Source organism: Pelophylax lessonae, assembly GCF_965119305.1.
Source record: "Pelophylax lessonae genome assembly, chromosome: 2".
Taxonomy (NCBI): Eukaryota; Metazoa; Chordata; class Amphibia; order Anura; family Ranidae; genus Pelophylax; species Pelophylax lessonae.
The window spans coordinates 226,076,958-226,090,422 of record NC_138769.1 but is presented as its reverse complement, the minus strand read 5'-3'; the positions used below and the strand labels follow the sequence as shown (position 1 = coordinate 226,090,422).

General features: G+C 48.3%; 1 protein-coding gene across 2 annotated transcripts in view; it reads right to left on the bottom strand.

Moving 5' to 3' along the window:
* The window catches only part of CSDE1 (cold shock domain containing E1), a 208,419-nt gene that overhangs the window by 151,227 nt on the left and 43,727 nt on the right, over positions 1 to 13,465 (bottom strand). The window contains exon 5 of one of the 2 annotated variants that reach the window (XM_082246093.1): positions 7,587 to 7,782. In XM_082246093.1, the coding sequence (XP_082102219.1) occupies positions 7,587 to 7,782 (196 nt within the window). Of the gene's footprint in view, positions 1 to 5,595; positions 5,787 to 7,586; positions 7,783 to 13,465 lie in introns of those variants that run through there. The other variant, XM_082246094.1, reaches the window with a different exon arrangement.

Genomic DNA, 13,465 nt, shown 5'->3' with positions numbered 1-13,465 from the left:
GGTAAAGTAGATGAACCATGGCCAAAGTTAACCAAAATTCTTTTGAGGGAAACCCTATTTTTGGCACGAAAGACTATTGCGCTTAAGGGGAATCAATCTGCTCCATCATCTATTCAGCAACGGATCCAGAAGGTAAATCAGATCTTGCACTATGAAAAAAATATTTTCAACACAAGGGCTGTCCCAATAAGTATGACAAGGTGTGGAATGTGTGGTGTTCCTCCGCATTCACCATCACCTACATGTAAGGAAAGTACTATTTGTTATTGTCCTTTGTTTGCATAGAGGTATATATCCATGTACTAGTTGAAGCTTTGCTATATATTCAGTTGGGTTGTACTGAATCAAAGTGGGATGAGTCACTGATCTTTGTTACAATTGGAAGCTTAAAATCACATAAAAATATGACTAACCACTACATCTATGTGTACAAAAAACAACTTTTTTTTCCCCATGCTCATGTTGAATGCTGTATCGATTTGTCTTTTGCTTCTTCGTAAAGAAAAAAAAAAAAAATGCAAAAAAAGCCCCCAGTTTGCTGAAGACAAGTAGACTAAGGACATTGATTACTGGAACCATGTCCTATGGTCTGATGAGACCAATATAAACTTATTTGGTTCAGATGGTGTCAAGCGTGTGTGGCAGCAACCAGGTGAAGAGTACAAAGTTGGTCTTGCCTACAGTCAAGCATGGTGGGGGGAGTGTCATGGTCTGGGGCTGCATGAGTGCTGCCGGGGAGCTACAGTTCATTGAGGGAACCATGAATACCAAAATGTACTGAGACATACTGAAGCAGAGCATGATCCCCCTCCCTTCGGAGACTGGGCCGCAGGACAGTATTCCAACATAACGACCCCAAAACACACCTCCACGATGACCACTGCCTTGCTAAAAAATGTGATGGTAAAGGTGATGGACTGGCCAAGCATGTCTCCAGACCTAAACCCTACTGAGCATCTGTGGGGCATCCTCAACTGGAAGGTGGAGGAGCGCAAGGTCTCCCAACATCCATCAGCTCAGTGTCATGGAGGAGGGAGTGTTAGAGCATTCCAGTGGCAACCTGTAAAGCTCTGGTGAACTCCATGCCCAAGAGGGTTGAGGCAGTGCTGGAAAGTAATGGCGGCCACACAAAACATTGACACATTGGGCTCAATTCGGACATTTTCACTTAGGGGTGTACTCACTTTTGTTGCCAGCAGTTTAGACAATAGCGGCTGTGCGGAGTTATTTTGAGGGGACAGCAAAATTTACACTGTTATACAAGCTGTACACCCACATTGTAGCAAAGTGTCCTTTCTTCAGTGTTGTCACATGAAAAGATATGAAATATTCACAAAAATGTGAGGGTGTACTCACTTTTGTGAGATACTGCATTTACTAATTAGGCGATTTCTGAAGGCAATTGGTTGCACTAGATTTTATTTAGGGGTTTTAAGTAAAGGGGGCTGAATACAAAATGCACGCCACACTTTTCAGAGATTTTTTTTTTTTTTTTTTTACAAAATCATGTTTTTGGTTGTAACATGACAAAATTTGGAAAATGGGGTATGAATACTTTAAGGCACTGTATTTTTCTTCACACACACATATATATACACACACACACACACACACACACACACACACACACACACACACACACACACATACATACATACATATATACACACACACACACACACATATATTCTTATCCAAAAACTTTTGAGATATAGCGGTTACGCAGACTTGATGCCCAATGTGCAACTTTAAAATTCTGCATGCTCGTGGAATGGCGACAAAGATAAAAACAGAATTTTTGTAAAATCTTACCGTAAAATTCCTTTCTCTGAGTCCTCCGACAGTTGCCGCCCATTCACACAGTCTTCACTTATGGGGATGTCCCAAAGCAGTGTAGACATGAGGGGTGGGCAACGCAACCGCCAGAAAAGCAACGCAGTACCCACATCAGAGAAAGGAACCTCACATGTACAAGGTAACCTTCTGGGTAACAAAAAAGGGGTCAACATGAGCAAAAACCCAGGAAAAAATAACCAAGGGGAAAACAACCCAAACAGCTAGGGACCCGTACAAAACCAGGGTTCCCTATGGAACTGCCGCACAGAGAACTTTGCGGCCAAAGGATGCATCAGCTGATGCCAGAACATCAATTTTGTAGAATTTTGAGAAGTGTGCACTGACGACCAAGTCGCAGCCTTGCACACCTGGGCCACCGAAGCGCGATGCCGATAGGCCCAGGACGTACTCATCGACCTGGTAGAGTGCGCCTGGACAGGAAGGGAGGAACCCGTTCCCGCAATGAATAGGCCTGTACAATTGTCTGTCTGATCCATTTGGCAATGGTTGCTGCAGACGCAGCCATACCCTTCCAAGGTCCCTCAGGAAGGACAAAATCTGATTTTCGAAAGGATTCAGTCGACGACAGGTAAACCCTCATCGCCCGGACAACATCCAAGGAATGCAAGACAACCTCCTTTGGATGCTTAGGATTCGCACAAAGCGAAGGTAAAAACAACGTCCTCATTCAGGTGGGATACCGAAACCACCTTTGGCAAAAAGGACGGATTGAGTCGCAAGACCACCTTATGCCTATGAACCACCAGGTAAGGGGAGCGACAAGACAACGCCGCCAACTCTGACACTCTGCGAGCAGAAGTGATCGCTACCAGGAACGCAATCTTAATAGCATGGGCAACGAAAGTTCCCTGATGTTTTCAAAAGGGGAACGCTGCAACACGGACAGAACCAAGTTCAAGTCCCATGGAGGTAAGGGCTCCCTTCTAGGGGGAGCCAGGTGATGCACACCTTGAATAAAGGTGCGAATCAAGGAATTAGACGCCACAGGGCGCTGGAAAAGAACAGCCAGTGCAGGGACCTGGCCCTTAAATCGTGGCCAACGCAAGACGCTGGTCCACACCAGTCTGGAGGAAAGCCAACACCTTCGCCACCAAATAGGCACGAGGAGAGAAACCCCTGGACTCACACCAGGCAAAAAATATGCTTTCCATGTACGGTAATAAATCTTACCAGAAGAGGCTTTTCTAGCCTTGATCAAAGTAGGAATGACCTCTGAGGAGAGACTCCCGTCTCAGGACCTGGCTCTCAACAGCCAGGCCGTTAAAGCCAGCGACTAAAGCAGGATGGAAGATCGGTCCCTGGGACAGCAGATCTTGCATTAGCAGCCGCCACGGAGGCTCTACGGCCAGGTGAACGATGTCCGCGTACCAGGACCGGCGAGGCCAGTCCGGCACCACCAGAATCACCAGTGATTGTTCTAGGCCAACCTGCGAGGAATCTGGACAACAGTTGAATCAGAGGAAAAGCATAGATCAGTCGATACGGAAGCCAAGGCGCCACCAGCGCATTCGAGGCATCTGCCAGAGGATCACGCGTTATTGCCACGAACCTTTCCACCTTGTGGTTTAGCCGAGATGCGAACAGATCCACATCTGGGGATCCCCACTTCGCACACAGCATCTGAAAACACCTCTGGGTGTAGGGACCATTCCCCCTGGTCCAGGGTCTGGCGGCTCAGATAGTCGGCCTGCCAATTCTCCACACCCGGAATGTGAACCGCCAATATCGCCGGGACATGAGTCTCGGCCAAGACAGAATACTGGTCACTTCCTGGGCCGCCTGGGCACTCCTGGTGCCCCCTTGGTTGTCGATGTAAGCCACCGCAGTGGCATTTTCCGTCTGCACCCATACAGGACGGCCCTGAAGACGATCCGACCAATAGATCAGGCACAGCCTAATCGCTCTCAATTCCAATATGTTTATTGGAAGGGAGGATTCCTCCTCCGACCAAGTGCCCTGGGCAGACAGGTTGCCCATAACACCACCCCAGCCTGACAGGCTGGCATCTGTGGTTATTACCGTCCACAGAATTGGCCGGAAGGCATTTCCATCTGACACCGCCGGGGACTGAAGCCACAAGAGATCCATCCTGGTTTGGCGACTCAGACACTCTCAGGGCCAAGACTGAGGTAGCCTGTCCCACCTGGCGAGGATTTCCGCTTGAAGAGAGCGCGTGTGAAATTGTGCAAACGGAATCACCTCGAAGGCCGACACCATTAACCCCAGGGACTGCATACAGGTCCTGAGCGATGAGGATTCGTTGTCTGAGGGACCTGACCTCGTTCTGTAGGGTCAAGAGCTTGTCCTCCGGTAAGAACACCGTTGCTTGAGCAGAGTCCAGAACCATTCCCAGATACGGGAGACGAACCGAAGGCGACAAGGTCGACTTCTGAATTTTGATTGTCCAACCGAACTCCTGAAGCGTCTGGACCGTAGTGGACAGATCGCGCAGCAGGCACTGACTGGCACTCGATCTTAACAGGAGATGGTCCAGATATCCCAAGACTGCAATGCCCTGTGCCCACAACAGGCCCAGAACAGGCGCCAAGACTTTGGTAAAGACCCTTGGAGCCGAAGCGAGACCGAAAGGTAACGCCACAAACTGGTAATGTTCCTCCGCGATAGCGAATCGGAGGTACCTCTGATGACCCTCGAAAATGGGGATGTGTAGATACGCATCCTTCAGGTTTATAGAGGCCAGGAACTCCCCTGGATTCAGGGGGGCAACAACCGAGCGGAGTGATTCCATGCGGAACTTTTGAACGCGCACAAAGCATTTCAGCGCTTTCAAGTCCAGAATCGGACGCACTTTGCCCTCCTTTCTGGGCACAGTGAACAGATTCTAATAAAAAACCCCGAAACCTGTCCAGATGAGGCCCCGGGACGACAACCCCCTGAGCGAGAAGATCCTGCACCGCCTGATGTAGGTCCTGTAACCGCCCTGGGGTCAATGAAGATTTGGAGGGAAAGAATCTGTCTGCCGACCGTGAAAGAAATTCGATCTTGTACCCTGACCGAATGATTTCCTGAACCCACCTGTCCGTGATTCAGAGCAGCCAAGGTTGTAGGAAACCGCGCAAATGTCGCCCTTCCCCTGTAACGGGTGAGGGCGCCCCTTCAGGCAGAGGCAGACTGAACCGCCGCACCGGCCTGGCTGGATTTTTGCTTGCCAAACCAAGGCTTCTTCTGACTACCTTGGCCCTTGAAGCTTTACCCTTGTTCTGCACCTTAAAAGGCACGAAAGGACCCTTGAGCAGGTTTAAAGGATGGGCCCCGCTTAACGCGGAAAAAAAAAAAAAAAAAACTTGCCCTTAGGATCCTCGGGCAGCAAAGTGCTCTTACCCCCAGTGACTCCTTTAACCAATTCGTCCAAGGATTCTCCAAAAAGGCGAGACCCCGCATAGGGGATGTCAGCCACCGTCTTCCTGGATTGCCAAAGGCGCCTCATTAAGAGCCGCATCGGACAAATACATGACCCCACGATAAATCTGATCCACCATCTCCACCGTAGTGGGAGGGGCAGAGTCAGCCACGAGGGTGCGTTTTAGCACCTTGGTCCAATCTGCCACAGCCTGAGCCACCATTAGAGGCAAAATAGGTTTGAACATGGAACCCGCCACCATGTAGGAATGTCGGGCAATAGAGTGACGGACCTCCGCCTCCCCCTCAGACTCTTGCGGGTCCTGAGAAGAGCGAGACCCCGAAAGGGCCACGCTACCTACAGCAACCATGTCACACTCAGAATCAGAAGAAAAGGAAATCCTAGGCCTTTTCCTAGCAGCAGTCTGGCCTGGCGTTCTGAACACTGAATAAATCCATAGGATGTAAGCAATTTTTCAATTATGCCAGTTTCACGCAATGCAGACGTACCATTCGGGTATCCATTATGTCCATTGTTGTGGAGTAGATTTGGGTCAAAGCTCATCTAGTTTAAAAGATAAATGTAGTTATACATATTGGTCTACAACAGGTTTGAACATGGAACCCGCCACCATGTAGGAATGTCGGGCAATAGAGTGACGGACCTCCGCCTCCCCCTCAGACTCTTGCGGGTCCTGAGAAGAGAGAGACCCCGAAAGGGCCACGCTACCTACAGCAACCATGTCACACTCAGAATCAGAAGAAAAGGAAATCCTAGGCCTTTTCCTAGCAGCACGTTCAGACATCAGCACATCCATTTTTGACCCCAAAGTTGCCACAATAGCCGCCAAATTAGTCTGGTTAAAGGATTCAGAGGACCCTGAATCCCCCACCAAGGCTGGAGGGAATTTGCTGTCCTGGGATTCCATAACAGAAATAAAATTTTTTTTTGAACTGGCCCTTTAAGAGCGCTGCGGACTCCCACAGCACACCGCTATCGGGACTGAGACACAGATCCCCCGCAGGGACAAAGACTGACCAGGAAGATTGCACAAGGCAGGATAGGAAAGGAACAGCAGGATAGAACCCCACTGTGTTACCAGCTCCTTCATTCGGCTCTGGAAGAAAAGAAGGAAGTGATGTCACCGCTGGAGGCTGAACTAGGCTGCAGGCCAAGGGAAAATGGATGCCTATAGAAACTAATGGGAGGCTTCGGCAAGATGGACGCCGACATGTGCTCTGAACGATCGTTTGCCACACACAAGATGGCGCCGTAAGGTGCGAAATACACTACATAGCATGCTGTATGATCGCCCACAGTGAAGCCAGACATGCTGCCCACGCTAAAAATGGCGGACCGGCGGTTTTTAACCCCGCAGCGGTCGCCACATGCGTCTGCATCCCCAAGCACCCTGAAGTGACATTAGGAGAGGGACCCCCCAAAACCCCACACAGCGCTGCTGTGAGAATAAAAACCCCAGCAGGGACCCCAAAACGCAGACACAGGGGACACCAGACACACAGGACTGCCGACCCCAGACAATGTACTTACCTGTACCCGATGGCGTGGGGTGCCTCATATCAAGCGGGAAACCGCCCACCCTCAGATGGCAGGGGAGTGCCGCCAGCCAAAACGAAGGACACTAGTAGTGCACAGACGAACCTATGCTGTGTCCAGTGAGGTAGCCACCTCACAAGGCTGCATCCCTGATGGACAGGGATGGGTCGTTTGCGAGGCCAGGGCGAACACATAGCCTGCGAAACGCTCAAAGGCGGGCAGGGATTCCATCTGACCCTCTGTCCTGGAGAACCAGGACGGTCAGTCCGATTCCCAGCTCCGCAAACTCAGTCTTCATCCGAAGATCCACTAACTAGTGCTGATAAAATTAACAGCTAGCAATGTAAAGAAAAAAAATGACATCTCTTGAAAATAAAGCATAAAAAGGAAAAAAAAAAAAAAAAAAAGAAGAAGAAGAAAGGCTGAGACTGTAGCCTCAGCACAGGGAAGCCTATCCACTCCTGAAGCTAGGCAGAAGACAAACTGAATTGGGATGGCTATTGCAGGGGGGTATTGGACTAGTAGGACAGCCCCCATGGGTGAGACTATGTAGATTTATTTTTCTTTTACAAGTCTTATGCCTAGAAACTCCTGTGGAGAAGAAGTCAATACCCCATAAGTGAAGACTGAATGGGTGGCAACTGTCGGAGGACGCAAGAGAAATTCTTGTATTCTTGTAGCCTGGCCTTGGGTTTACATATACTTTTAGAACAGGAATAAGGGGGGGAGGTTTACAGGACTATAGTACTGCTAAAAACAGAAAAAGTACAGATGAAACAGTAGCTTGCTCAATTTCTAACCCATTTCTTACCTCCTACTTTAAGTTCTTGCAAGTTTCCATTGTATTGAGAGCAGTGGAAGAAGAGTCTGGCCTGGCGTTCTGAACACTGAATAAATCCATAGGATGTAAGCAATTTTTCAATTATGCCAGTTTCACGCAATGCAGACGTACCATTCGGGTACCCATTATGTCCATTGTTGTGGAGTAGATTTGGGTCAAAGCTCATCTAGTTTAAAAGATAAATGTAGTTATACATATTGGTCTACAATATTGTAAAGGAGAAGACGGGGGGGGGGGGGGGGAAGAAACCCACACAAACCTATGTTAAATGGCACAACATGTAATATGTAGCTTGCTCAGTTGTAACAGAAGCAAAAAAAATGAACTTATGAATTACAAAAGCCTAAAAAAAACAAAAAACAAAACAAACAAACACTTACAAAGTGAACAAACAAAGCAATGTTAGGGAAAAAAAAGATAAACGGGGAAGTGTAAGATGACTAGCGAACAAAACATCCTAAATCTTTGTGTAAGGATGTGCTAGATTCTTCCCCAGAATAATTTGACATTCTGATTTATCGTGAAGGAAGCACAAGTTTTGTCCAAATCTGTTCTAAAAGCCAGGATCAGATAACCAAACAGTTCCTGATCTTCATAAAATCTGTACACAAGTTTGCATTATACCAACTACATTAGATAATCAGGTGACTAATCAACACCTTAGAATTAACTTTCTGCAATATAAAAAATTTGGGGGGGGGGTGTCCGGCTACTTTATGGACTTCAGCTACCCCTACGAAATCAGAGCACCTAAAGCACCCGTTACTGCTGGTTACCCATTTTGAAAAATTACAGTTCACGATAAAAACGCATTTACTAATAAGGCGCAAACTTACAAAAAGTTAATAGGATCTCCAACATAAAAATATCAGGATGGTTGATGGGACAGAGAATTGTCCCCTTCAACTACTAGTATGCCTCAGTTTTTTTAGTGCCAAATGTAAAACCGTAAACAGTCCAACAGTTTAGGGGGGAATTTTTGACTTACCGTAAAATCCTTTTCTCTGATGTTCATTGACAGACACAGCTCATCTTCATGACCGTAGAGTTATGCTGCCCCTACAGGAGTAGCACACTAGGCATAAAGCTTAGGCAAGCCTATAGGGCAGTCCCTGGGGATATACTCCCAACTTTCTGCTATAGGTATTCAGTTTTGTAACAAGCAGTGTCAGAAGAAACAACTCCAAAGAGGGGCAGGTGCCGAGTCCCTCAATGAGCATCAGAAAAATAGATTTTACAGCAAGTCAAAAATGCCAGACACAGCTCTTCATCCTCATGACCATAGGATGTCCCAAAGCAGTGCCAAACATGAGGGGTGGCAACAGCAGAAAAACTTTCAAAATCCAAATAGCCAACCAGGAGGAATGGCGCTCAACTGATAACTGGAGCTCACCTGGGAAAAAAAAAAAAAAAACTGAGGACAAATCCTCTAAACAGCCTGCAAAACTTTGTGGCCAAAAAATGCATCCGCAGATGCCAACACATCCACTTTATGAAACTTTGTGAATGTGTGCACAGACAAACAAATGGCTGCTTTGCAAACTTTCACCACTGAAGCCTGATGACGGAAGGCCCAGGAGGCACTAAGCGCCCGAGTAGAATGCGCCGACAGGGAAAGGAGGAACCTGACCCTTAATAGAATTAGCCTGAACCAGCGTCTGCCTGACATCTGAAAATGGTAGCAGCCAGCCCCTTACGAGGTCCATCACGTTTGTCAGGACAAACTGTGAGTCTGACTTTTCAAAGGACTCTGTAGCTGCCAGGTACACCTTGATTGTCCGAACCACATCACGGGGAATGAAAAGCAACTTCCTTAGGATGCTTAGGACACCAGAAGGCAACACAATGGTCTTAATTCAGATGAGAAAAAAAAAACAGAAAATCGGAGACGACCTTTGGAAGGAATGATGTACAAGGTCGAAGCACCCGCTTATCCCTGTGAACAACTAGATAAAAATAAAAAGGTGAATGGCAAGACATCGCTTCCAAATCAGACACCCTGCGCGTCACAGTAATAGCCACCAAAAATGCCATCTTCTGGGACAATGTAAGCAGGGGAATCTCCTTGAATATTTTCAAAGGGAGGTTTCTGAAGACCTGACCACACCAAATTGAGGTCCCACGGCAGCAATGGAGACAGCACCGGGGGAGCCAAGTGTCTCACTCCCTGGAGAAAAGTATGCACCAAGGAGTGGGAGGCCAACGGTCGTTAAAAGAAGGACACCAAGGCTGAGACCTGACCCTTAAATTAAAAATGGTACTCAGGGACAAAAACATTGCTCGACCCCTCGCAGGAGGAAAGCCAAGATCCAAGTCTCTGAAAAAGGGAGCGAGGGTGAACCCCTAAAGACTCACACCAAGCAATGTACATCTTCAAAGTACCATGGTAAAATATTCTTGGAAGTAGATTTCCTAGCTTTTAAAAAGCGTAGGAATCACAGAATCAGACAACCCCCTATCCTTAAGCACCTGGCTTTCAACAGCCAGGCCATCAAGGTTGACTACTGTAAAGCAGGATGAAAGATCAGCCCTCGAGACAGCAGATCTTCCCTAAAAAGGAACATAGCCGACCAGCCATTACAGGTCGGCGTAGCCAGAATGGAGCCACTAGAATGATTGGAATCCCTTCTGCCTCGATCCTGCGCAGGAGTCGCGGCAGCAGCTTGAGAGGAAAGGCATATAAATCAGACGATAATGACTCCAGGGAGCCACTAGGTTATCTGTGGCATCAGCTAGAGGATCCCGAGACCATGACACAAACCTCTGAACTTTCCAGTTGAGGAGAGAGGCCAACAGGTCCACCTTGGGAGTCCCACACCAGAGACACGACTGAACACCTCCGGATGAGGGGGCCTTTCTCCCTGGTCCAACGCCTGAGAGAGTCTGCCTGCCAATTTTCCACCCCTGGAATGTGTACAGCAGAGAGGGCTGGAACAAACTGAACTGTTCTGCCCACCTTAGAATGCCAGCTACTTCCCGAGCCAGCAGACCACTTCTCGTGGCCCCTTGGCGATTGACATATGCCACAGCCTTGTCAGATTGAATCCGTAACAGAAATCCCTGGAGACAAACTGTCCAATGATCAATGCAAAGCCTGCTCTCTCAGAGCTCCAGTACATTGATCGGTAGCCTGGACTCTTCCAGAGTCCAGACCCGTTGAGCACAATCCGTGCAGAGGACGCCTCCCCAAGTGGATAGGCTGGCAACCATGGTGACAACTGTCCAGTACAGGGGAAGAAAGGATTTTCCCTGAAATGCTGGAGAGCAAAACCACCAAACCAGGGACCCCCCTTGTCCTCCAGCTCAACATGATCAGATTGTCCAGAGACTGAGGATCCTTGTACCACTTCACCATAACCTCCTTTTGCAGAGATCTTGTGTGGGACTGTGCAAACAGAACCGCCCCCGAAGGTAGACACCATCAGGCCCAGTATCCGCATAAAAGTCCAAAGAGATGACCCTCTGCTGGACAGCAGAAGCCAAATCGCCTCCTGTAACTTCAGAATTTTTGCCAGAGGGAGAAACACTCTGGCAGAGGCCAGAGTCATTCCCAAATATTCCAGGCTCATGACAGGACGAGAGCAGACTTCTGAAGATTTCGAAACCAACCAAACTCCTAGTTTGTAGAGCGATCTACAATTTGTCCAACAGGGCAGGCGAAAACTCTGCTTGCAAAAGCAGATCCTCCAGGTACCCTAGTATTGCAATTCCCTGCTGATGCAGTAACGCTAGAACCAGGGCCAACACTTTTGTGAAGACCCGAGGAGCGGAGGAGAGACCAAAAGTAATGCGACAAACTGATCATGCTCCTTGCCCACAGCAAAGCAAACGAAACTCTGATGGAGCGATACAAATGGAAATGTGAAGGTAAGCATCCTTGATGTCGATGGATGTGAGAAAGTCCCCGCTAATGTAGGGATGCTACCACCGTGCAAATGGACTTCCATTAGGAACTTCTACAACCTAACAAAGAAGTTCAGCGCCTTGAGGTCCAGAATTGGACACACCTTGCCCTCCTTCCTGGGAACCGTAAACAGGTTTGTAAAGAAACCTCAAAAGTGTTCCGACATTGAAACCAGGACAATCACTCCTTGAGATCAGTCTTGCACTGCCTCAGAGGCTAGAGGAATTATTCTCACTATGTGGACGCTGGGTACGTAGAAGCAGACCCCCAAGGGTAACTGCCATCCACGGTGGCCGATTCAGACCCTGGATCTGAAAAGACAGGAAGCAGGTGAACGCAGGGGACACTTTTTGGTAGTCCGTTTGCCCAGGACGGAATTCACTTTGGACACCAGGGACTCCAGGACTGCAGTTAGCGCAGCCGGTTTGGAGGCCCTGGAGGGCCCAGCGTCCTCAGAGTGGATCAGGTGGTGGAACACGTTTCAGTGACTATGAATGGATAGGGAATCTGCACCACAAGTGTAAAAAAATAAATAAAAAAAAAAAAAGGGGAGAGGGAGCCCCAGGCACTCACCACTACCAGACCGCTCACAGCAAGCTTCTGCACAGCAAAAAAGGCAAGTCTGGCTACAAGTACTAGAAGCTGAGGACTTCCACCACTGAATCACCGCCCATCTGAGCTCCAAAAACATGGCCGCCGAGACTAGGCCTGGGCAAATGGGGGGGGAGCGTAAAATGAGAAGGGCACTCAGGGGTCTGACCAACCCAGGGGCCCACGTCCACCCCGTGAAACCACCAGAGGGGAGGGGAGACAGACCCTACTCACCACACCTTGGGAACGGGCAGGCACTGCTCCAAGCAGACCACCGCATCATCTTGTAATGGTGGTGCTGTGGGCCAGAGGCACGCTGCGACTCATGTCGTGACCAGGGCTAAGCGTCCTTGCAAGGCGTTTAACTCGCCAGCTCCCGTCCAGTGGCCCGTCGCAGCCAAGGAACTAGGTCCTTACTGACTAAGCAAAAAAAAAAAAAAAAAAAAAAAAAAAAAAAAACACACTGACGAGCTATAGCAGGAAGTGGGAGTATACCGCCTGGGATTGCCCTAGATGCGTAGTCAAACTTTTTCCCCACCTAGTGTCCTACTCCTGTAGGGGGCACCATAAACCCAAGAATCAAGAAAATATTGAGCAGTGTCCGTCCGTGAACGAAAGAAAAAAAATACACAAAAAAATAAAATGGTTCCCATTTATGGGAACCATTAGGAATGACAGTTTGTCTTTCCAATGGAGGCAGTGACTGCTTGGTAAATACACACAGCTCAAACTACATCCAGACAGTGAAGAGGGGGGGGGGGGGGGGGACGGATGTACTGAGGCCAGACAGAACAGAAGTACAATGCCCCGGTTAATGTAAAAAGCCAAAACTACCCTGGAAAGAAAGGAGGCTCAGGACCTCAAAAGACCTGGTCCTTCTGGAAAAGGTTCCTTACAGCAGTGGTCCTCAACTCCGGTCCTCAGGGCCCACTAACAGGCCAGATTTTAGGTATTACCCTGGGGAGATGCAGACTAGAGTACTGCAATCACTGAGCAGCAAATTACATCACCTGGGATTTATTTCAGTTATCTTGCAAACCTGGCCTGTTAGTGAGCCCTGAGAACCACTGCCTTACAGGACAAAAGCTGCCGGTTGAGAGACCCCTCACAGAAGAAGAAGAAGTGATAGAAACAAGGAACACTTGCACAAGTGTGGAAAGAAAAATCTCCGATAGGCTCATATCACGATTTTTGCATAGAGAACAAAATTTCAGATCACATGTAGACACTGGAGGGCACACAGCGGAACCACATGAGAAACTACCTGAACAAAAAAGTTCAGGATGCATCCCAAGGAGTTTTCTGGATTGCAAGTTTCTACTCCTACATCAATTGTCTTCAAAGTACAATGGCA